The following is a 21,048-nucleotide window of genomic DNA, read 5'->3' on the forward strand; positions in this document are numbered from 1 at the left end:
GTCAATCAATAAACGGACCTTTCGATTTATCTGCAACTAATTGGGGAAACATGTTCCCGAAACCTTTTCCATTTCCCAGCTATTCAAATCGAGCATTTTGTGTGCCCAATTTTGATAACATTTCGAATGTATCGACCACATTTACAAGTACAGAAATGGCAACGGAAAGCGGGTTAATAAATTTTCCCACATAACGAAGGCCAAAAGGCATTATTTGCCTGCCAAGGGAGAGAAACCCGGCAACAGGAAAAGGACTCAAGACACAGGTCTGGCGAAGTTTTCATGGCTATAAGCAAATAAGCTGCGGAAAATCAAAAGCAACCGAAGGTGGAAGGAAACGGGAATTGTTCTCGATGCTGTTTTCTATTGCGTGCACTGGAAAAATATATGTAGTATGTCAGGAAAAGACAGAATGTTAAATCACCGGAAAAGTATACGATTTGTTTTTTTTCCACTTTGACATGATATCTAAAGTAAAATAAGTAACGTTTCCAAGTTAAAGGAGAATTCAATTATTTTACATTATTTCATGGTAAAAAGAAACTGTTAAATGTATTTTTCTTTGTGGTTTTCCTCGCCATTTCCCTTCTATATTCCTCTTTGTATTGTTGAAAAAGGCCAAAATACCTGCCGAGAACCTGCTCGATGCCGGAAACGTCGTAACGCCCTAAAATATGAAGCAAATAAACAAATGTACCAGAGCCAATACCGAAACCCACACTGGCGAATCCTTCCAGGACGAAGAGGCACTAAAATGCTCCACGTGAGCTGAAGTTCAATTTCAGAGTCAGGACTTGGTTCTTTGGGGCTGCATGTAATTGTCTGTGACTGGAATTGGAACTGTGACTGCTACTGTTTTCGATTTCTGGTGACCAGGGCCGTAATGTATAATAGATGGCCCCGGATCGGATGCGAATTGAGGCAGTGACCGTGGAGTGCCCTCCTGCACGAGTACACGGGAAACACTGCAATACATTTCACAATGAAAATCCCAACCAAATGCCACTTGACGCAATAAAGCAAAGGCAATGGCAACAGAAGCTCCAGAAAAGGGAACTCTAAAGACTGGGAATGCTGGTGCTGGAGACATAGATACCCTGAAGACTTGGCATCAGCAAAGTTTCTTTTGAAGCATTTGTTTTTATATATAAATATTTGAAAGTCTTTCAACTATAAATTATATGGTGACAAACTCGTTAGGTATAATTTTTCACCTTTAAGTTTAGCGTATATTTATTTCTTGGCCACTTCTGCGGAATATACCCTATTGTACTTGGAAAGCATTAGAGTGCCCATGCTGATGCCAAAAGCTTCATTCAATTCTTATTTTCTTTCTGCTGCAGCAGAATGCAATTTTCCCAATATCCTTTCCCCTTGAACTGAAGTTCCCGCTGTTCCGATTGTTGCGCTGGAGCAGTGTAAATTGAAGTTTACACTTTTGAAGGTGAAAATTGAAAACTGCAAATAAAAACGATTCGCACATGGGGCGAGCCAAATGTAAAGTAGCTGGCTACTGGCAGGTGACAGTTGAGAAGGATGCCGCCACAAGGATATTTCAGGATATGTACATATATCCAAAGCGTTCTTTGTGTGCGTCTTTTGAGCTTATGCAGTGCTCATTTGTTTAGTTAGAGCGTTAGAGGGAACATTTACGTGCACTTATAAAAATTGAAAAGTCCCTTAGGGGAGGCAGACAAATATTTACTATATACAACATTACTATGCATAACAGATAAAAAGTAACTGTTTCGTATAGGTCGAAAAAATCAAAAACGTGGATAATAAATGCATTCTTGTCACTTGCAGAGAAAAGAATGGATTTTTGAGGTATTAGATGTTAACTCGTATTTGTACAAGCGAAAATGCTCGCTGTGCAGATACTTCTGGCCACCTCAGTGCCCTGGATAAAGGACTTTTTCTAGAGCAAAACTCCCATTTGTATCTGGACTTCAACGTGCACTTCCACGTGGACAGGGACTTGGGCTTGGATTTGGATTTGGGTTCGCATTCCGGAGCGGACTGAGTGACGTGGCCCGTCACTCGACGCGTTGTGTTTCGGTTCGTTAGGTTTGCATTTTTTACAATCACTTTGGCAGCAGTTCCTCCAGAGGAGAGTGGAGCCGAGTGGAGCAGGGACAAGTACAAGGGATCGTAGTGGGAACAGCACGCCCTGCTGCACTTGCTCAATAGTCACTTGGATTCGCATTTTATTTACACGACATGTGAGCGGGAGCGGACAACAATTTCGACTGAATTTATTTGCAGTAGTTAAAATAAAATGCTCGGTTTTATTTTTTGCAGCGGCAGCTGGGATTTCACAAAAAAAAATCAAAACGAGTAATGCTGAGGGCCACAGTGAAGACGAGGATGTTTATTTTGATTCCCTTTTTATTTTGGTACTTCGCTGTTTTGCCAAGGTAGGTCAGTTTTGTTTCTCTGCGGGGTTTTGGTTTGATTTCTGCGCTTGGGCCTTTGAGTCGCAGCTTGTTTACAGCCAGCTCAAAGGGGATTTCGCTTAAATAATGGCAATTGGGGGAATTCGCCTGGCAAACGATTGGGAATGTTTCCGATAGAGATCAGTTAGCATTTGAATACTTCGTGTATCGTAGTCGGTAAACAGTTATTGCGAATTTAAATAGTTTGAGTCAATTTCACTACACAGATTAATATTTCGTTTTTCGGTCCCTATTTCTTGTCCAAATAAATAATTTTAACATGAAAGGTATTTTTATATAATACTTGGGATAAGTTTTTAATATAAACTAGTCTTTTTTTTAATATGTAATATGTAAAAGTAACCAAGAAATTTATATTTAGTAGTTATTTTAATATGCAGCGTTTGACCACTGAAAATTTTTAAATACTCGTTTTTATGAAAGGCAGTGAAATAAGTGCTATTGAACAAATACTCTACTATTAGTTACGTATTTTCAATTGCCAAAGTCCTTTTTCCATTCCATGCTCTGCACCGATCTTAATCAAATTTATTGCTCAATTTGCCACTTCACCCGCTTCACTCAATCCAATTTTCCGAGTGCAAAAAAACCACAACAATTAAAAGAAAAAAATTCCTGCTGACTCGGACGGAGGGAGTAAAAAAACTAAAACCATCAAGATGATTGCAAATTGCTCAATCCGGTGCTCTCGTTTGATTTCTACGCTGCTGTCCATATGTGCTTCCATTCAAAGTTTTCTTTGGGAATTCACCTGTCAAAAATATGCATGGGCATCTGAAAAATAAATAAAAAACATCCTTATCCATTCCTCGCAATTCTGTAGTAATATTTCTTTGCTACAAGTTTTCCTGCTTCATATTTCTTGTGTTTTGTCGATGATTTTTCTTAGTCATGATTTATTGACATTTCCATTTACGGCTACATAAATGTTTCAACGCAAATGCCGGAAGCGATTTGTTGGTTTTCCGAGGTTCTTTTTTTTGGTGTGTGTGTGCAGCTGCACTTTCAGCTCCAGTACTAAAATATTGCCAAGCCCCCAGAACCGAGTAAGTGCAAATCAAAATGCAAAACGGATAACCAACAAGGAAACTCAAATGCTGGCCGGGGAGTCGGAGCATAAGTCAAAAATGCTGCTCTGCTGATTTCAACTTTGTTTTCTCCTGTTTGCGAACACTGAAATACTAATATTTCTTTAAAGATAAAAGCCAAAAATTTGTTTTCAAAATATATGAACTGAGAGATGAAATGGGAAACTTACATCTTATAACAGAATTGGGAAGCAAAACACCAAGGAGATTTTTAAATAAATCGAGAGAACTGTGTTAAAAAATACAAACGACAGTCAGAATAAAAACATACAAATAAATCGGCAAATGTTAAAAACCAACAAAAATTAATTTATTTTCGTTTTGTACGACTGCGGGGCACTTTAGATTCCCAATCTCACTAAGTGAGTTTTTCTAAGTGCTTGGTTGCTCGCTATTTGGCAAGCTGAATCCCATGAACTGCCACGCCCCCCTCTTTTCCGTTTGGCCACCAAGCCCCCGCTAACACAAAGAAATATGAACTGTTTTCCTTTCGCTTAAACGAGGCCTCTCCGGTTGGCAACTAGGTGAGTGAGCAGCGTATCAAAGGAAATCGTGCAAAAATATGGTACGCGGTAAGCAGCTGCCCCAAAAGCCGCCTCAAGGGGCGCCACATACTCCGACAAACTGCTTTTTGGTAGCCGGCCAAGATACTTTTCAACGACTTTAGCCCAAGACTCGCGAGTCAAAGTTTTCCGCCGTTACCAGCACACACAAGAAATAAAAAAAAGAGGCACAAAAAACTAGTGGAAACGGAGCAGGAAAAGTCGAATGCCTGGTGTGCATTTTTGTAGTTCCCGGAATTCTTTCAGTACTTTGCCGACTTGAGGAATTCAGCTGGCCCACGCGGCGTATGTGCGATATTTCGGTTAACTTACCCTGTGCGGAGTTGCAAGTAGTTAGCTGCGGGGAATACCGATCCGTCAGCCGCTTTATTACATCGATCTGCTCCAGAGTCAGCTGCACTGCATCTCGATGCTGCGCCTCACAGGGAACATAGGCCGCCCAAAACTGAAAGACAGAATACAATATAAATATTAATATTATATAAAGTGGCTAGAAAAATTTAATTTTCTGCACATAGTATATAAATAAATTTTTAAAGGGTTTTCATGACTGGCTTTAGTTTAAGTGAAACATAACTTCTTGTTTTAAAATTTTATTTTCTATACTAGTAAAAATATTTTTCAGTTTTCCAATCCTCAGTCCTCCCTCCATAAAAATATATAGACATAAAAACTTTAGAGTTTTAAAAATAAAGTTTATTTGTACAAGAACCGCATATACCCGAATACTTCCCGAAAGTTTCCTCCTTAAGTCTGAACGATTTATTGTCATTTTTTCCGGCATCTGAAAGTTTTTTGTTAATTGCACATTATTACGAAGGGTGATATACAACCTCCCATAAATAGGAACTCCTCGAGAGAGTGTCCAAAAAGAAGCAGAAAGGGAACTGAGCAAAACAGTTTCATCACGTTATATCATTAAAGGAAAATAAAAGCACGTACGTGTCTCCGTGGAACAGAACAGAAACCAGAGTGAGGAACGAGCTGGAAAGTGGCAAAAAGCGATTCGGAAAAAAGAGCAATTAAAAAGTTTTGGCTTTTTGCTCGGCGCACTCGCACAAAAGCGAAAACTGAGCAAGTCCGTAATAAATAATTTTTAATATAAATTCGTGAGAGGCCTGAACCAGAAAACCGGAAGAAGGAACCAGGAAAACATACCCTATTTCCCTTCACTATTTTTTCCACTCTTGTGCTAAGCACGTAGTTTAAAACCATTTCTCTGGGCCGAGGCAGTAAATTAAAACCTAAACAACCAGCACTCCAAATGTTCATTTGTTCTATTTCGGCTGCAGCTCCTGATGGCCATGATGATGATGATAAAGTTTGGCGTAATTCATGGAACTGAATTCAGTTTGCTCCCAGGTTGGCCGATGTGCATATGAAATATGTAAAACTTTTCAATAAACGAGTCACAGAAAAACAATTACGGCCAGAGATGAACTGCTGTGTTAGTTGTGCAATTGGATTTGTGCTCCCGTTCTCGAGGGACTTGGGTCAACTCGGTTGTTGGCTCTGCATTTGTGCAATTTTAATTGCACATCAGACGAGGAATTTTGTGGATTTCCTGGCACCTGCTCGGCACCTGCCTCCCCCTCCGCCTTCCAGGATGCGGCCAAATAAACACCGAGCCGTAACAGGGACAGCTGAATATTCCGTTCTGGGAGGCATAAAGTTTATCCACCTGCACCATTTCCTTCCCGAAATACGAAATACGATTCGCCTGTGTTGATTTTTAGTTGAGCTTCCCGGGACCGGCTGGGGCAGCTCACTTATGCACACCAGTCCAGAAAAACCAGGAAAACGGGCATAAGGTCCCGGGAACTGTTTACTGGGTACTGGGCACTAGGAACTGGGAACTAGGGGGCTTATCAGGTCGCCGAAGCACAGGGCATTAGTTCAATTCGGGTTAATTGTATGGACCATGCCGTTCTAACTCTGTTCATTACCATTTGCGTTCATTTGCGCTCCTGGATTTCGGCACGGAATTCGAGGTGTTTTTGTGCTTATGTTTTCCGGGTGAAATAATGAAAATCTGGGAACAATGATAACTAGGGTAATGGCTTGTGTCTCGGATCCGACATTTAAAATCTTTGAAAAATATAGTTCCAACGAACGTGCTATTCATACGTCTGCTAAATGGGTTTACAATAATAAGTTGATTTGCAGCTTAAAGATGAGACTTTGCCGAGCAGGAAATTCCATTTTTGAAGTAAGATTCGTTATACATATACACAAATTACAACCCTATTAAAGAGAGGCTTCTCTTTATGTATTTGTGTTTTGTTTATTCATTACTTGGCTTTAAAGAGAAATTGTCATATCTATGTATGCAACTTCTTCCCGTATATCGCGAGTAAAAAATGTATTACACTTTCCATATTAAAACTCAAATAAAGCCATGTACTTTAAATGCACTTTTTTTGCGGCCTAGCTTTGAACATTTCCAGGTAGATAAGAAAAATACCCCCACAATACCGCAGACAGAGAACTCGGAAAAACGGAGGGAAAACTCATTTTTTCATCAGTTTTCCCGCACTTTGTTCGCGTTATTTTCCACGCATACTTGAAATTTCTTTACTGTCCCTTTTTTGTCGTTTTATCTAATTTTTTCCTTCAAAATCCTCTTAAAACATTTTCGTGGGCATTCAAACGGGGTTTTGGAACTGGAAAGGTGTGAAATGTCTGGCTGGATTTCTGATTACAGGCAACAGGTACAACGGGGCGTATGATAAATTTCCAGCGTGGTTTCCGTTTCACAGGAGTTGATTGCGGTTTTTGCGGGTTTTCCGAAGTTGATTTTGTTTTAAAGATAGTTTCTTTTCAAATAAAGTTAATATATACGTGGAAATATGTGAAGTATCGTCAAGTGCAAACCAATGTAGTATTTCTGATGTATGAGTATAAGCATTATGACGTTTTGTTGTTGCTGGAAACTTCGTTTGAAAGCAATGCTAATTTTATTTTTCTCGCAAGTATTATTCTTATTTTTGTCGCTATTTTTCTCCCTATTTCCCCCTCAATTCTTAGCCTTATTCAGCACTTGCCTGCTGACATATTCAATGCAAGTTGGCATTCTTTCCTTACCCTAAGGGAAAACAAAATATTTCATTTACGTTCTGGGCTCCTGCGCCACCTGTTGACGATGGTATTTTACCATTTTAGCCCACATCCACCGTATATTTTGCACATGTATGACTTTACAATGGCCAAGTACCTTTGTTTGTCGGCTAACGTTGGAAGCTTTTGGTTTGCAATGGAACTTGGGGTGGTCCTTTGTGTTCTTAGCTTTCTGGGGCGCCGTGAAGTGTGCTTAAGCATGGCACTTTGCCATTAGCCCAGTGCTCGCCCACATCAAAATACACCTGTTTGTCGCCTCTGCAGTGCGATCGTTATCATCGTCATCATCGTGGCCAAAGTGTCGTCGGCGTCTCGATGGCGTCGCCTTTGGTGTTTTGTTGTCCTCGAGACCAGCGTCATCAGGCTCATCATCGTCCCCAGCTCCCAGCAGCCTGCTCCCAGCTCCCAGCTCCCATTTCCCTGCTGCCAGAGCCATTTTCACCCCCACATCCTGGGCACACAGCATATTAATATTTAAACTCGTTTGGCGGCAGCTACAAGGACAGCAGCAGCAGCTCGCCTAAGGGCAACATTTTGGCTCCAAGTTAATTGTGAATTCTGACAATGTTGTTGTTGCGGTGGCGGTGGCCATACGCGTGATTTGTTGTCGATGGGTGGCACGTGTGAATGTGCTTGCCTAATGTGGCTGTATGTGTGGGTTTGTGTGTGGCTCATGCAGGCGAAAAAACTGGGTCTAAAAATAAGCACAAAGGACACCTTTTAGGATAAGCTTTAAGTCCCGGCTTAATATTTGCATACATATAAACCTTTGAAGGCAATGTCAACACATGGTATTGATTTAACTTTAAGTAATTATTAAACATTTTGCAAGGCTTATCACTATTAGAAATAATCTCTCTTCTAGGCAAATAAATACAAAATACAAACCACCTTTTTTCCCCGTGGAACCTTGTGTGTCTCCATGCGGTTACTTGTGCAACCTTGTTGCTATAATTGTTAGAGCATTTATATATTAAGCGCAATAACAAATGCAACAGCAGCTGGGACCCGATGTTGCCCGGAGCATTTGGATTTATGTATGTGCCACATGTGTAGTTAAATTCAAGGTCCTGCCTTAAAGTTGCGGTTTAATTTCAATTGCAATCCAGCATTAAATAATTAATTTGAGTGTTTTGAATTTATTAGTTTAAGAGAGACGCTTTATTAGAATTAACCAAGACAATTTGATAAATATATTCATATTTGTAAAGGCATTTAATCAACCTCTCTAAACAGGAACTAGAGGCTTTTTGGTGTTACTTTTGTACTCAGCACAATGCTATGAATGTGTTCGTTATACATTTAAAATTATTTCCGCCGCTGGCCAGCTCTATACTTGATTGCCCTGTGGCACTGCAATGCATACCATAATTACAGGAAAAAGGGAAAATGCAGAGGGAAATGGGATGAAAGGGATTACAAGACCCGCTGGCACTGTGAGCGGAAAAACCGCAAGTCCAACACCTTAACAATCCCACAAGAATGCAACAAGCCCGCACAACAAATCCCCTAAAAACCAGAATCATTTCAGCAAGACAAAAAACTGTGTGGAGTTCTCTGCGGCTCTGGTCCTAGTCTGGTTTTCCATTTTCTCATCCGAGGTCAGCGGCTACTCCATGTCCACCGCCACACCAAATATATTCAGAAGGTAAATACAAACTTTCCGCAAATGTTGCAGCAAGATAAGCGTTATGTTGAAAGAAAGTCTATACCAACTGGAACTTTTAAATACCCTTAAATACCTAATTATGAAAACGAGCTCGCGGATAAATAGACTTAAATATTACGTATAAAACAATAATAACTGAAAGCTGAAGTTTTACTGAAATACATTTTGGTACAATTTGTGTACTGCTCAACTTGTATAAGAAACTGAAAATTATGTAAAACTATACAAGAGTGTACATCCCATATTTCTAAAACGCTATATGAAAGTATTGTTTTTAAGGATGATATAATCAGAGGCAGAAAACTGGAGAGGCCCAGCCTGCCACCCATAACGTTTTCATGTTCTCCATGTCCTGCATGCTCCGAATATCCTGGATGTCCTGGCCCAGATTACAGGCTCGGCGGCGACTACTCTTGCGGCCACTTCCGCTCCAGGCGCGTCCTTCGTTCCTCGTCCCTGTTCCTGTCACTGTTCCGATGTGCAGACTTCCCATTACGCTGTCTTTCCTTCACTGTGTGGGTGGGCAAAGGAGAAGGACCACAGAGGATGCAAGAAGGAAAGGAAGAATGCAGACGGCCATGCAGCCGGACAAGCGTAACAGGACATTTCCGTGCCCCGGCCCCAGAAACAGTAGCCAACTTTTTGGGGCTTCATGGTGCTCCAAGTTGGAGCCTCCAACATTGTGGCTACCTGTTTTTGCTGTTCTCCTTTCTTACACAGAAAGACATTCGAACTAGTTCTGAATTATAAAGCCACTTGCTTTGCGTTCTTTGGTCGCTATAATACTTGATACATTATTGGCTCTACTTGTGATTATCGAAAAAATATAATGTCAAACCATGTCTTAAAACAAGTAATTCGATACTTTTTCCTGTGTATTTATCCTGATCTTCTCTGACTCTCATCAAGCAGTCGCCTTGGGCACAGATGTTGGCTTTTGGGAGAATGATGCTGAGCCGCTAAAAACGGTTTGCCAACCTACAAGATTTCAGTAGTTGATGGTTTAAACGTGATTTTCCAGCAAGTCCATTAAATGGTTTTTCTCTTAAATCTCTTCTTTTTTTGGTGGGCTTTTCCCTACGGTTTCCGTGGTGCATTCGTTGCACGTTTGGCATTTTGGCAACAGTTGTGGAAACATGTTGTCAACTAGTTAGTCCCCACGTTGTTGGCTTGTTCTTATGGCCGCTATCCTCACACCCATTATGGTTGTTGTTGTTAGTCAGTGGAGAGCGTGGTTATTGAGTTAACTTGTTTTGCCGGGAATCGAGTGCTGCTAAAGTTTTTGAATCGGAGTTGTGCAACACATTAAGCTACAGCCATAAAAAACTATCCAGATAATAAACCGTGGGCGGATTTTAGAGACGAGTTCGAATGAATAATAAATTCATGGCAAAAATCAGTTTTTTCTAACCCAAAATAGTGAGTGTATTTATCGAAGATGTTTTATAAAATACGAAATATCTTGTAACTGTATTTATAATTTAATAATAGATTTATTTTTGCTGGATTTTATACAATGTGCATTCATAGAAAAATATCCATCCTGAGCCTGCAATTAACTACTGCTAAAACAGTTGCACAATATTTTTCACACGAAACACGGCGCATCAAGTTGGAGTTGCTCCAAGGAAGCCGAGTCAACAAGTTCAATTAACCCACTACGGAAACCAGAAATTGGCGCTACAATTTGCCATGCTCATCGAACAAGAAATCAAGAAGTTTTCCTGCTCAGAAGTGCCAGTTTGACTGCCAGGTTTTCCCAGATGGAAACCGAAAGGAAAATGGGGAGTGTGTGGGTTGCCATCAACTTGAGTCCTATCGCGGCTGTTGAAAGTGTTAAGTTTTAATAGGCATCGCGTTTAGTGCACCATAAAAGGCCACCCTCAGCAAACTCTCAGAGTACACATAGAAATCAATTTCCGAGGAATAGTAAAGGTATTGGACTTCCACTTATTTTCATTCACTTAACCTGATGCGTTTACGTTTGGGTTATAACTAATTAATATAATATTAATAATAATAACTAAAAAGGCCTATAACATAATCTGTTTCGATAAATAATAATATATCATTATATATAATATATATATATATATATATCATTATAATAATATATAATATATAAAATATCATTATATCAGTTCCGAATTCCGTACCGTTCCGTTCAAATTTTGTGTTCGTGTACCAATTTGCTATACACTCCCTATTTCTGTGATTACATGAGCCAGAACTCGAGCCATTTGGCGGGGTAATTAAATTGAGTGCAGCATAATTTTACTTTGCGGCTGCCAACTTTGCTTGTAGTTGGCCAACTGCAATTACCTGTTAGCCCTCAACACAAACACGAAATGCATCCGTATTTATGGCTCTGCAGGGGCCAAGTAAAATGCAGCGGAAAAGTTAATTTTCATTATGGCCTAAGCAGGTGGAAATTCCCGCTTTCGCTTTCCTCCATTACCAGCGTCATCGATGGCGCATTCCTCTTTCTTCCGCGACAAACGTGAAAAATCGTCTTTGCGGTTGGGCAAAGAAAAATGCAAAGGGAAAAGGGCAGTTGGAAAATTCTCTGGACCATTTGGAATATTCAAGTGGTTTTCGGTTTCCTATTGATTTATGAACTTTTCTCAGGTTAATCGTTTCCTACTTTCGGTATTTTCTGGCCAGTTTGACTCATTAATCTTGGTTGCGGTGCCAACGTCAATCATCAGGAATCCCCTCTTCGATCCCAATTAGTTTAACGATTTCGCCAGTTTAATTGTGAGTGACATCATTTGATCTGCTTTCTGATTCAGCTGGGCGCCACTTTAAATATGACTCACAGCCATAAGCGAATCAATAACGACATCAAGTGGATATCCGACCACTCCGGGTCGGTAGCTTGGCAAAAAATAATTAAGAACCTCATCATTGGCAGCAGGAGGAGCAGCTTCAACTGTATCCTGCTCCTGAGACCAGTGAGTGGTCCATAATTAATATTTTTCTTGCCTTACTCCGCCGACTGAGAGGAAAAGTCGGCTGTCGCCTGGACAACGGCTTGCCAGCGGATAAAATATGAAAAGACATTTTCCGTGGGACCCAAAGTGGAAGAAAGAATGCTCTTGATAAGAAGATATATGAAATATAGCCAGGTATTCAATTAAATGAATTCGTAACTATGTTCTTACTATGGGTCAAAATAGTTCTTCAACTGTTAATCATATATACCATATATTGGTATGGTCTGATTTATCCTTTAATCGAAAATAAAATTGTTATGAAAATTCGTTGAATTGGAAATCAAGAAGTTGCACAGCGAAAATCATTAAAATTGAAATGCGAATCTTCTGAGAAGCCCTAAAAATCGGAAATGCCGAACTTTAAACCGCCGTTTGAAAGAGTATTAAGCTGTCAGGTGGCGCTTAGCATTGTACGTGCTATAATAATTCCAGGTGAGCGACCAAAGGCTTCCGCTAAGGAAGTGGAAGTGCGGCGCTGGGCTGTCCAACTTACCTGTGCTGATATGCGTCCCTTCTTCAGTCGCGTGAGGTCCGTGTGACTCCAATGGCTGCGACCCCAGGGCATTACATTGCGCAAATCCTCATCAAAACTGCGGACGGGTGGGCGGGGTGTCGGCGGCAGGTGGGGATAATAACAGAAATTGGTATTACGTTTTAATTGCATTTCTATGTGATGGATGCTCACTTGAAGTCGTTGAGTTTGTTGTGCAGGAACTTGCGAATATTCCAGGGTAGGTCGTTATGCCCGTCGATTAAAGGCACTTGATCCAAGAGCTGAACTGCAACTCGCAAACGCTCCTCAAAGGGTGCACCTGCAAAGGTTTGGCGAGATAATCACCCGAATTAATATGATATAATTACAAATATTGATTTAGTAGCAGAACATTGTGCTCTACTACTCAATCCTTATGTGTTACCCCAAGTAAAAATCTCACTCTGTGCACAGAATCACTTGCTAACTAGATTATAAGCCCCTTTGCAACAGGATAGCTCCATAGACTCGCACCCAGTGGCGGCCCAAGTGTCGAATGCGTTATGGTAATTGACTTATTGTCTATGAAGTGTTCATGGCTCGGTCTTTGATATGTGCGATATGTGTAGGTGGACTGGGGAACCGGACCCCCGTTTGGACTGGATTCTATTCGGAGCGATACTCACTTGCTGCCACACGTAGCGCCAATGGCACGGCCACACTGGCAGCGCCAATTATCAGGAGGATGGAGCTCACTGCCAGCCAGTGCTTGGCTGCATCGAATCCTGCAAGTTTTCCAGGACGAGAAGATGTTGGACGAGGTGGCGTCATCAGCATTCATGATGACCAAGGGTTCCGCATCGATTGTTGTCGTTGTTATTGGCAGTTCAATGCCAAGTCGTTTGCAGCATCGTTGCCATCATCATCAGCATTATCGTCATCATGGGCATGGTGGTTCGTTGTTTGTTGTTGTGTTGCATTTTGTGTGTGTGCAAATTGCCGTGACAGTGGCATTGATTACAGCAGCAACAACAATGACCGAAAAGCATCAGGAAAATCAGGGAAATAAAAAGCGTCCATTCAGGAAGGCACGGTGGCATCATCCCCATCAGCATCGAGTTGCATCGGTCGAGAAGGAAGCCAAAAGGAACGATAATAAGGAAATATGGTTAGTTAAACGTTTAAAATTGAGATGCTGTGTTGGTTTTCGGTTCCAAAAAGTATAGAGGGGCAAGAAAAACCATCTTCAAGTTGTTTTTGCTTCTTCTTTCGACAATCCAATGAAGTAAATCGAGTTCCATCAAGCAGAACAACTTGTTGGGTATGTGATAAAAATATCTTACAAAAAGAATCTCGGTTTTGTAATTCAAGAAACGTTCTTCTGGCCCCGGGAAGTTGCATTATATTTAAGCAAGCCTTGATTAGCTTTCAAACTAAGTTACCCCATTAGTACATATATGACTCAAAAGAATGGTTTTTGTTTTACCATGCGCAATAACTAATATACGACTTGTCAAAATATTGTCAGGTAGGTACAGGAACTCGGTGGAAGGATAACAATTATTTGAATACCTTAATTAAAGTCTAGATACATTTACGACAGTCTTGTGATGTCTAATTGCCTCTTATACTAAAGGACTGGCAAGATGTTTGTTCTCGTTCAACGAAAACCCGAGCCAAACTAAAGCAAGACCTTTCAATAGAAATGCAAATCTCATTAAACGATTTCACTCATGCCGACTATCAATGTCGACTGGTAATTTGTAATTGCAAGCAGAATTTGATTATGCAGCTAAATCGTATTGATCAAGGCGATTGGGGATGGATATGTTAGTGAAGATGAGCAAAGCAAAGCAAATAAGCCAAGTTAGGCGAAAAACTAGTTCCTGCTCATTGGGTTCGGGTTCGAGTTTCGGATTTGACTCACTGAGCACTGAGCAGTAAGAGCCATGGCTGCAATGTATCCATTTGATTACAGTGGCCGGCGCTTGGGCGACTCCAAAGTGAATTACCGATAAGCAAGTGGCAAATGAAAGGCAATGTGCAACCTAACGAGAATGGGGGGATGAGTTGCGCTGCTACATGAGCTAGGAATGCGTGCACCGCACGAAATACTGTTGTTCTTCTGGGGAATTCAAAAGAAAAAGAAACTAAAAAACAGAATATAGCGACAGACATTCAACCCAAAGATAACAAAGTACAGAAGACCCATGAAAACGACATCATTTTGGAACTCCTCTTTTCTGCAAGTGTAACGAGTCCCGCTGCCATCGGCCGCAACAGCGATTTGCATAAATTTGAGGGGACAGGACATCGTCCGCAGTTACGCAGTTTTTGACTGCTAACGAATTGCAGTTGCCAGGAGACATGACGAGGATAGGAACGAGCTGGAGATGGATGATGATGATGATGATGGGCAGGGTGGTGCCCTGCCGCTGTCGATGCCTCTGCTCCTGATGATGATGAGAGCAAAGTCACGCGGGCATTGGCAACGTTTAACATTTAGCAGCCATGTTACATGAAGCGCAATCAAACGGCTAACGACTAAATGGCAATAGCCCCCAGGGGGCGTGGCACTGCAGCGGACGGCTAGTGGATTATTAAGTGCAATGTCATGTACAACGTCTGGCGAAATAACCAGGGAAATACCGATGCACCCAGCTCCAAAGAGACGCTCCAAACATCCGATAACTCCGTCTTGAATGGGCGTTTCAAAATGATCGCCTGCAAGACAATGGGTTAATTTGGAAAATTTAACTAAAGGACAGTTGAATGTTTTATTTGTATCAGGCTGTCTAGAACCTTCCCTATACAAATGCGATGTGAAAATACAATGCAAAACACATTTCCTTTCTATTTATAAATCTCTTGCTGAAATACATCACTATTCAAATTTTGCTTTGAAATTGAATAATGGTCGAACTTTCAGCTTTGCTACACATTTCGCAAAGCTTCCGTTAAAATAGCGAACCAGCCCTTGTGGTGCACGACCTCAGTCAATAATCCCATTGGAAAACAGTTCCCTTGAAAACACAATCAAAATCCCCTGTACTTACGGAACGAGTTCGTGCCGGAGCTGGAGGATCCCCTGCTGGGACACTGGCGGTGCTTCCATGGCATGATGCTCGTCACGCTCGAGTGGAGCTGGTGGTGCTTCTGCGGCGTCACCGAACCTGATCCGCCGACCGCACCGCCCACCGCTGTACCACCCACATGGGCGTGATAATGATGCGGATGCGGATGCGAGTGGGTGTGCGAATGCGGATGCGGAAGCGTGTGCGGATGGTGCAGTGATGTCTGCGACTCGCGTTCTTTGAGGCCGTGTCCGATGTCGCTGTCGAAGGATGTGAGCGTAAAAGTGGATGAGGCGGCCAGGCCCAGGCAGCCGTTGGCCATTGCACCACCTGAAACTGCGGTTCCCGAATGCATTTTCTGGTACGGGACACGGCAAGCACCAGTACCGCCCAAACCGTCGATGTTCACCAAATTGCCAAAGCTGCGACTATTAATTGGCAGCGACCAGTCCATGCTGCTGGTGTGAAAGATTGCCGGCTGCTCGGCTGCCTCCTGATGTTGTTGTGCGTCTGCATGTTGCAGCTGCTGCTGTTGTTGTTGCTGCTGCTTTTGCTGCTGTTGCTGCGGAAAACTCAGCAAGGACTGCGAGAAGCAGCGACAGCGCTGCTGCTGAAAGTGCGCCATTTGTTGCTGGTGGTGCTGCTTCTGCAGGTAGCGACTATAGTGCGCCAAATGCCGTGCATAATCGCTGCTCGGCCCAATGGTATTGTATTTCGAGGACGTATTGCCGCCGCCTGGCAGGAAGCACAGGCTCGGGTCCGACTTCTTTGAGTGCGGCGAGAATATCTCGTCCTCCTCGTGGGCGGCAAAAGGGGGTGGGGGCGGTGGCGGGTTGCTGGTGGGCGTGGCATTGCCGGGCAGCTTATGCCTGTGATTGTGGGCGTGGCCGGGCGGTTGGCACAGGTCCGGCTTCACCTGATTGTTGTTATTGTGACTAATGCTGGCAGCGATATTGCAATTGTTGCTCGCATTGCTGTTGCTGTTGCTGTTGCTACTGCTGTGATTGCTAGTTGTGGTGCACTTGAGCAATGTGGCAGTACACTCATCCAGTGCAGACTTAGTGCACTCTTGCAACAGATCGCTGCTGCACAGCTGCGACAAGTTGTTATTGTGGCTGCTTTGCTGCTGCTGTTGCTGCTGCAAATGTTGCAACAATCGCAGGCTGCGCATGCTGCCATTGCGTTTCATCGATGGGGGTGGTGGCACAGGCGGTATCACATCCACATCCGACAAGCTGGGCGTGTCGCTCTGGGGAGGGAAAGAAGGATGTGAGTATCAAGCTGTTGACAAAAGGGAAATCACATTAAATCAAAATGGACATGAGCAGCTTCCGACGGATGTAAGCCCACAACGTGCCTTTAAAAAGGATTGACCTCGGAATAAGTCCATATGGAGCCTGCTTAAACTAGTTGATGCTTTTTCACTTTATTTGTACCCTGAAAAACTTTATTTTTCCCATTTTACTTTCTTAATCTTGTATTTGTTCAGTCGTCAAAAGTGAAAAGAAATATATTACCATTTTATAGAGATGACAAAGCTTTTTTCCTGCGTGCTACCCATAAGCATTAACATTCAGTCAGCGAGAGATATAAAAACTGCCTTTCAATACCGTAAAAACTTTCGTTCTGCTCGTAACGAGCCCTGGAAAATATGCATCGCACTCCTTTTGACGTTACTTGGCGAGAATTCGGCAGAAGGAACCCGAGATTTACAATGATGGGGCAAAGTGCGGCGGAGTGAAGACGTTCCTTTGACCTCCGGCTACATAAAATTTAATTATGCCATAGACACCGGTTCATGCTGAAAGACTTCCCCTCACACACACGCAGGAGGGAGCCATAAAAGGCGTGCGAAAATGGGCAAGAAAAAGGTTTATCCACGAAAACTCCCCGAAAACTCCCAGAAGTTTCCAAGAGTCGAGGCCATGCCAAGTGCCCTAATTGAATTTGCCACGGTCAGCATCAGCCTCACCATCATCATCACCGTCAGCATCGTCATCATCGTTATAATCATCGGCAGTAGATGCTTGGGGACTTGAAATTGAATTTCAGTTACGGGAAATACATTTGCATTGATTTGCTTCCCCCCACTTTGGGTTTTTTGGGTCGAATTATTTTTATGCGTCTGGGCGAAACGAGACGCATTGCCATTAATAAAAATTTCCTTTGAATTTTGATTGCTTTACGCCCACTCCTGGAAGAGTTCTTACACCTCGGCTCGTTATTGTTGTCTGTGTCTTTTTGTTGATTATTTTTTATTTACTTTGTCTTGTCCCTTTCAATGGCTGTGTCCTGTCCTGTCGCATCCTGTCCGATGTCCGTTGTCCGATGCTTAAGTGGGAAATTGAAATTTTCATATTTTCATTTGGTAATTTATTTATTCTTTTTGCCCTCCGCCCGACGACAGCTCAAATAATTTATGCAAATATTTAGCTGTGGCGTGTGCAGCATATTTTAAGACGGGCCAATTTGTAAACGGTCCACTTATTTTGAATCTTATTTTTTTGTTTGGTGTTATTCTAAGGTTAATTTTTTTCTTCAGAGGAATTTAACACGACGCAAATGTTTTTCTTAGTATATAGGGTATTAGACTATATAGTAGTTGTTCTGTGATATGTTACTTTTCATAAAAGAAATGCAGTTTCATTCTACTAAGCCTGTTTCATAATTGCTACGAAAATAAATACGTTTTCTCTTCTAATTGGCATAGCCAACTACTTGGGCAACTATCTTTTCATCACTCATTTTTTTTTTCAGAGCCCTCATACTTTTCCCCTTGAGGCTTTTACTCGTTACATGCAGCTGCTGCGATGGAAAATTAAACGCGAGCTGTCTACTTTCTTTCCTCCGTTACCAACGAACAGTTATTAGGCGAATAAATTCGTAAAAATGTATGCAACAGTAAATGGTTGTTTGGTGCTTATGCCGCAAATTTGAAGGCGAGTTTATTGGGCTGCGAAAGGGTTGGAATAAGTATGGGGGAATATGGGATAAGTCTGAAGACTTGTGGTGAACCGCTCTCGTTGCTGTTTTAAGCATTAAATTGCTTGATATATCGCCTTAGTTTTTCCTCGCGACTTTTCTCCCGGCTTTGGCTGAACCACTCTTTTGCGTGGACATTTTTCCGGGATGCCCCTTTTTTGCTCTCCATCTTAGTGCTCTCTTGAATTATGCTTTGCGTCTTTGTCTCGTTTTAAATTTCATAATGCACATTTTATAATAATTTTTCGTCTACTTTGCTGCAATTTTGTGCCATTTTTTACTATAATTTATGCAGCCATGTGTATGTATGTGCGCTTTCTCCTCTCAACTTTCTTGCTTCAGTTACAACAATTTAGCCATGGGAAAATGGCGATGGCTATGGGGGTTGTGTGTCGGGCGTAATGTTGAGTTATGGCAGTTTTGTAGTTTGCGAAAAAGTTTTTTACGAACATCTCTCTGTCTCACTTTTTCCCTCTGTTCGGGTATTTAGTTAAATGTTCGTAAAATTGAGTGTTGGTTATATTTTACTGGAACTTTGGCTATCCCTGTGCGGGGAACTCCGTTCCCGCAGAAAGTACAATCGCCTTTAATCGATTTGGCAAAAGCAATAAGCAAAAAACTTTTATAAATACTCAAGTTTGTTTTAGTTTTTCCTGGAGTCCGAACATTCTCCCCGCCAATTTGTAATTATCCATCAGAGCTTTTAACTTTACGACTTTATCAAGGGCCATTTCGGCATTTGTTTTCGCTTTAAAAGCCCGCTGGGCAAAAAGGAAAAACTGGCCAATTATTAGGGCTGTAAACGTGGCAAGTTTGGCTATTAAAACTTCGTGTGAGGAGTATTGCCATAGTGTGTGACCCTAAATGGCTTCTTAACAGATTTTATTGGGTAAAATTTAATTTAATAAATTTACCTTTGTTCTGAAAATTTTTTATACGAAGGATTTCACTTTAAAATAGTATGTGTTTAAAAGTATATTACGCAGTTCACTAAACCAGTCAGCTACCATATATCAATCCATCCATCAATCTCCTTTAACCAGAGCTTGATAAATTTAAAGTCCGAATGCGACTAGCAACTAAATGGAGCTAAATGTAACGCATGGCGTAAATAAAACCCCAAAAACGATGCTAGTAAATTATGTTTGCCGTTTGAACAACAGTCCGAAGACACACAGTTGAGAGTGAGGAACAGAAATGGGGCAGAGTGGAGATGGGAAATGGAAAAGCTCTTCCGGCAGTTGGAAAAGCGCCCACGCATGCCACCAAATTGCAGCCACAATTTGCTGCAACGAACTCAACTGAAAACTGAAAACCGAAAGTGGAGCAGGCCCATGGAAAGGCATACATCAAATGTGTCAAAGAGATTTGTTATGCATGACAGAGGCCTGTGCCAGAGTATCGAAAATAAGGACTGTAAGATTCCCTGCGATCTATAATGGTTTACATATATTATATTAAAAAAATATAGTTTTTAACGAATTGAATTGAAAACCACCTAACCGTAATTAACGCTCTTTTTTTACATATTATGCATTTTAAATTGTTATACACTGCTCAAGTTTATGTCAAAACCTCTATTTAAATTCCCAAAAATTAGGTACCAAGATATACAACTTAAAAAACAAACGTATGGGAAATGCATACTGTTAACAATCATAAGCAGTAACAGGGAAAGACCGGTGGCTTCAAGAAACTTTAAAATGTCTTGTGCTAGATTGGGGCTTCAACGAAAAGACTATCAAAATATATTTGCACTGCGTAGTTTTATTGAACCGAAGCATATCCAAACTTCTTCAAGATACTATACTGTAATGGGTTTCGAGTCAGGTTGATGTGTATGCCTGAAATGAGTAAATCTATATGGGTTAGAAACAACGTCGTTTCCCCGTTTACACAAATGAAATGGGGAATAAATTTAAGCAAAATGCGACTAGATCAGATTGGTTTTCTTGATGAGGTTGAGGAACTCCTCCTTGCTAACCTCACCATCACCGGAAATATTGGCCTCGTCGATCATCTCCTGCAGTTCCTCGTCGGTGAGCTGTTCACCCAGCTCCTTGGCCACGCGTTTTAAGTTTAGGAAGGAAATGCTGCCGGTGCGATCATCGTCGAAGAAGGAAAACGCCTTCATCATATCCTGATTAGAGTCCTTTTCCGCCATTTTCAAGCGCATCAGATATAGGAAATCGTTAAAGGCAATCCTTCCCGTCTTGTCCTTATCGATTTCGTCCATCATACGCTTTATATCCTCTTTCTTCGGCTCAAATCCCAGGGCACGAATGGCCACGCGAAGCTCCTTGGTTTCAATAAAGCCCGTGCACTGGGTGTCAAACAAATCGAAGGCTTTCTTAATGTCTACCTTCTGGCTTAGCGAAAGGTCAAAGGTCGGCAGCTTGGGCTTTTTCGATTTTTTAGCCCTGCTGGAGATCGATGCAGTCGATTGCATCACACTGGCCGAGGACAGCATGCTACCAAGACGTTTGCTGGACATGATGATCCTATCGATTTTCAAATATGGGAATCGTCGGGAATATCGATTGTCCGAGATCTGCTCTCTGGGAATGTGAACGTATACTGTGTAGAAATCGGGCGGGCTGTTCAAATTGAGCGACAGCTTTGGACTCGACC

General features: G+C 41.8%; 2 protein-coding genes across 4 annotated transcripts in view; both read right to left on the reverse strand.

Moving 5' to 3' along the window:
* The window catches only part of LOC6529563, a 124,424-nt gene that overhangs the window by 28,833 nt on the left and 74,543 nt on the right, over window positions 1-21,048 (reverse strand). For all 3 annotated transcript variants that reach the window (XM_039373189.1, XM_015196616.2, XM_039373188.1), the window contains 5 exons: window positions 15,418-16,684; window positions 13,048-13,146; window positions 12,575-12,701; window positions 12,383-12,479; window positions 4,420-4,552 (listed from right to left, as the gene is read on the reverse strand). In XM_039373189.1, the coding sequence (XP_039229123.1) occupies window positions 4,420-4,552; window positions 12,383-12,479; window positions 12,575-12,701; window positions 13,048-13,146; window positions 15,418-16,684 (1,723 nt within the window). The remainder of the gene's footprint in view (window positions 1-4,419; window positions 4,553-12,382; window positions 12,480-12,574; window positions 12,702-13,047; window positions 13,147-15,417; window positions 16,685-21,048) is intronic.
* Window positions 20,165-21,030, reverse strand: LOC6529564 (caltractin). The gene has a single exon (XM_002090525.4). It carries the CDS (start codon window positions 20,909-20,911, stop codon window positions 20,351-20,353), a length of 561 nt encoding a protein of 186 aa, XP_002090561.1. The 5' UTR covers window positions 20,912-21,030; the 3' UTR covers window positions 20,165-20,350.

Source organism: Drosophila yakuba, chromosome 2R (assembly GCF_016746365.2).
Source record: "Drosophila yakuba strain Tai18E2 chromosome 2R, Prin_Dyak_Tai18E2_2.1, whole genome shotgun sequence".
Lineage (NCBI taxonomy): Eukaryota > Metazoa > Arthropoda > Insecta > Diptera > Drosophilidae > Drosophila > Drosophila yakuba.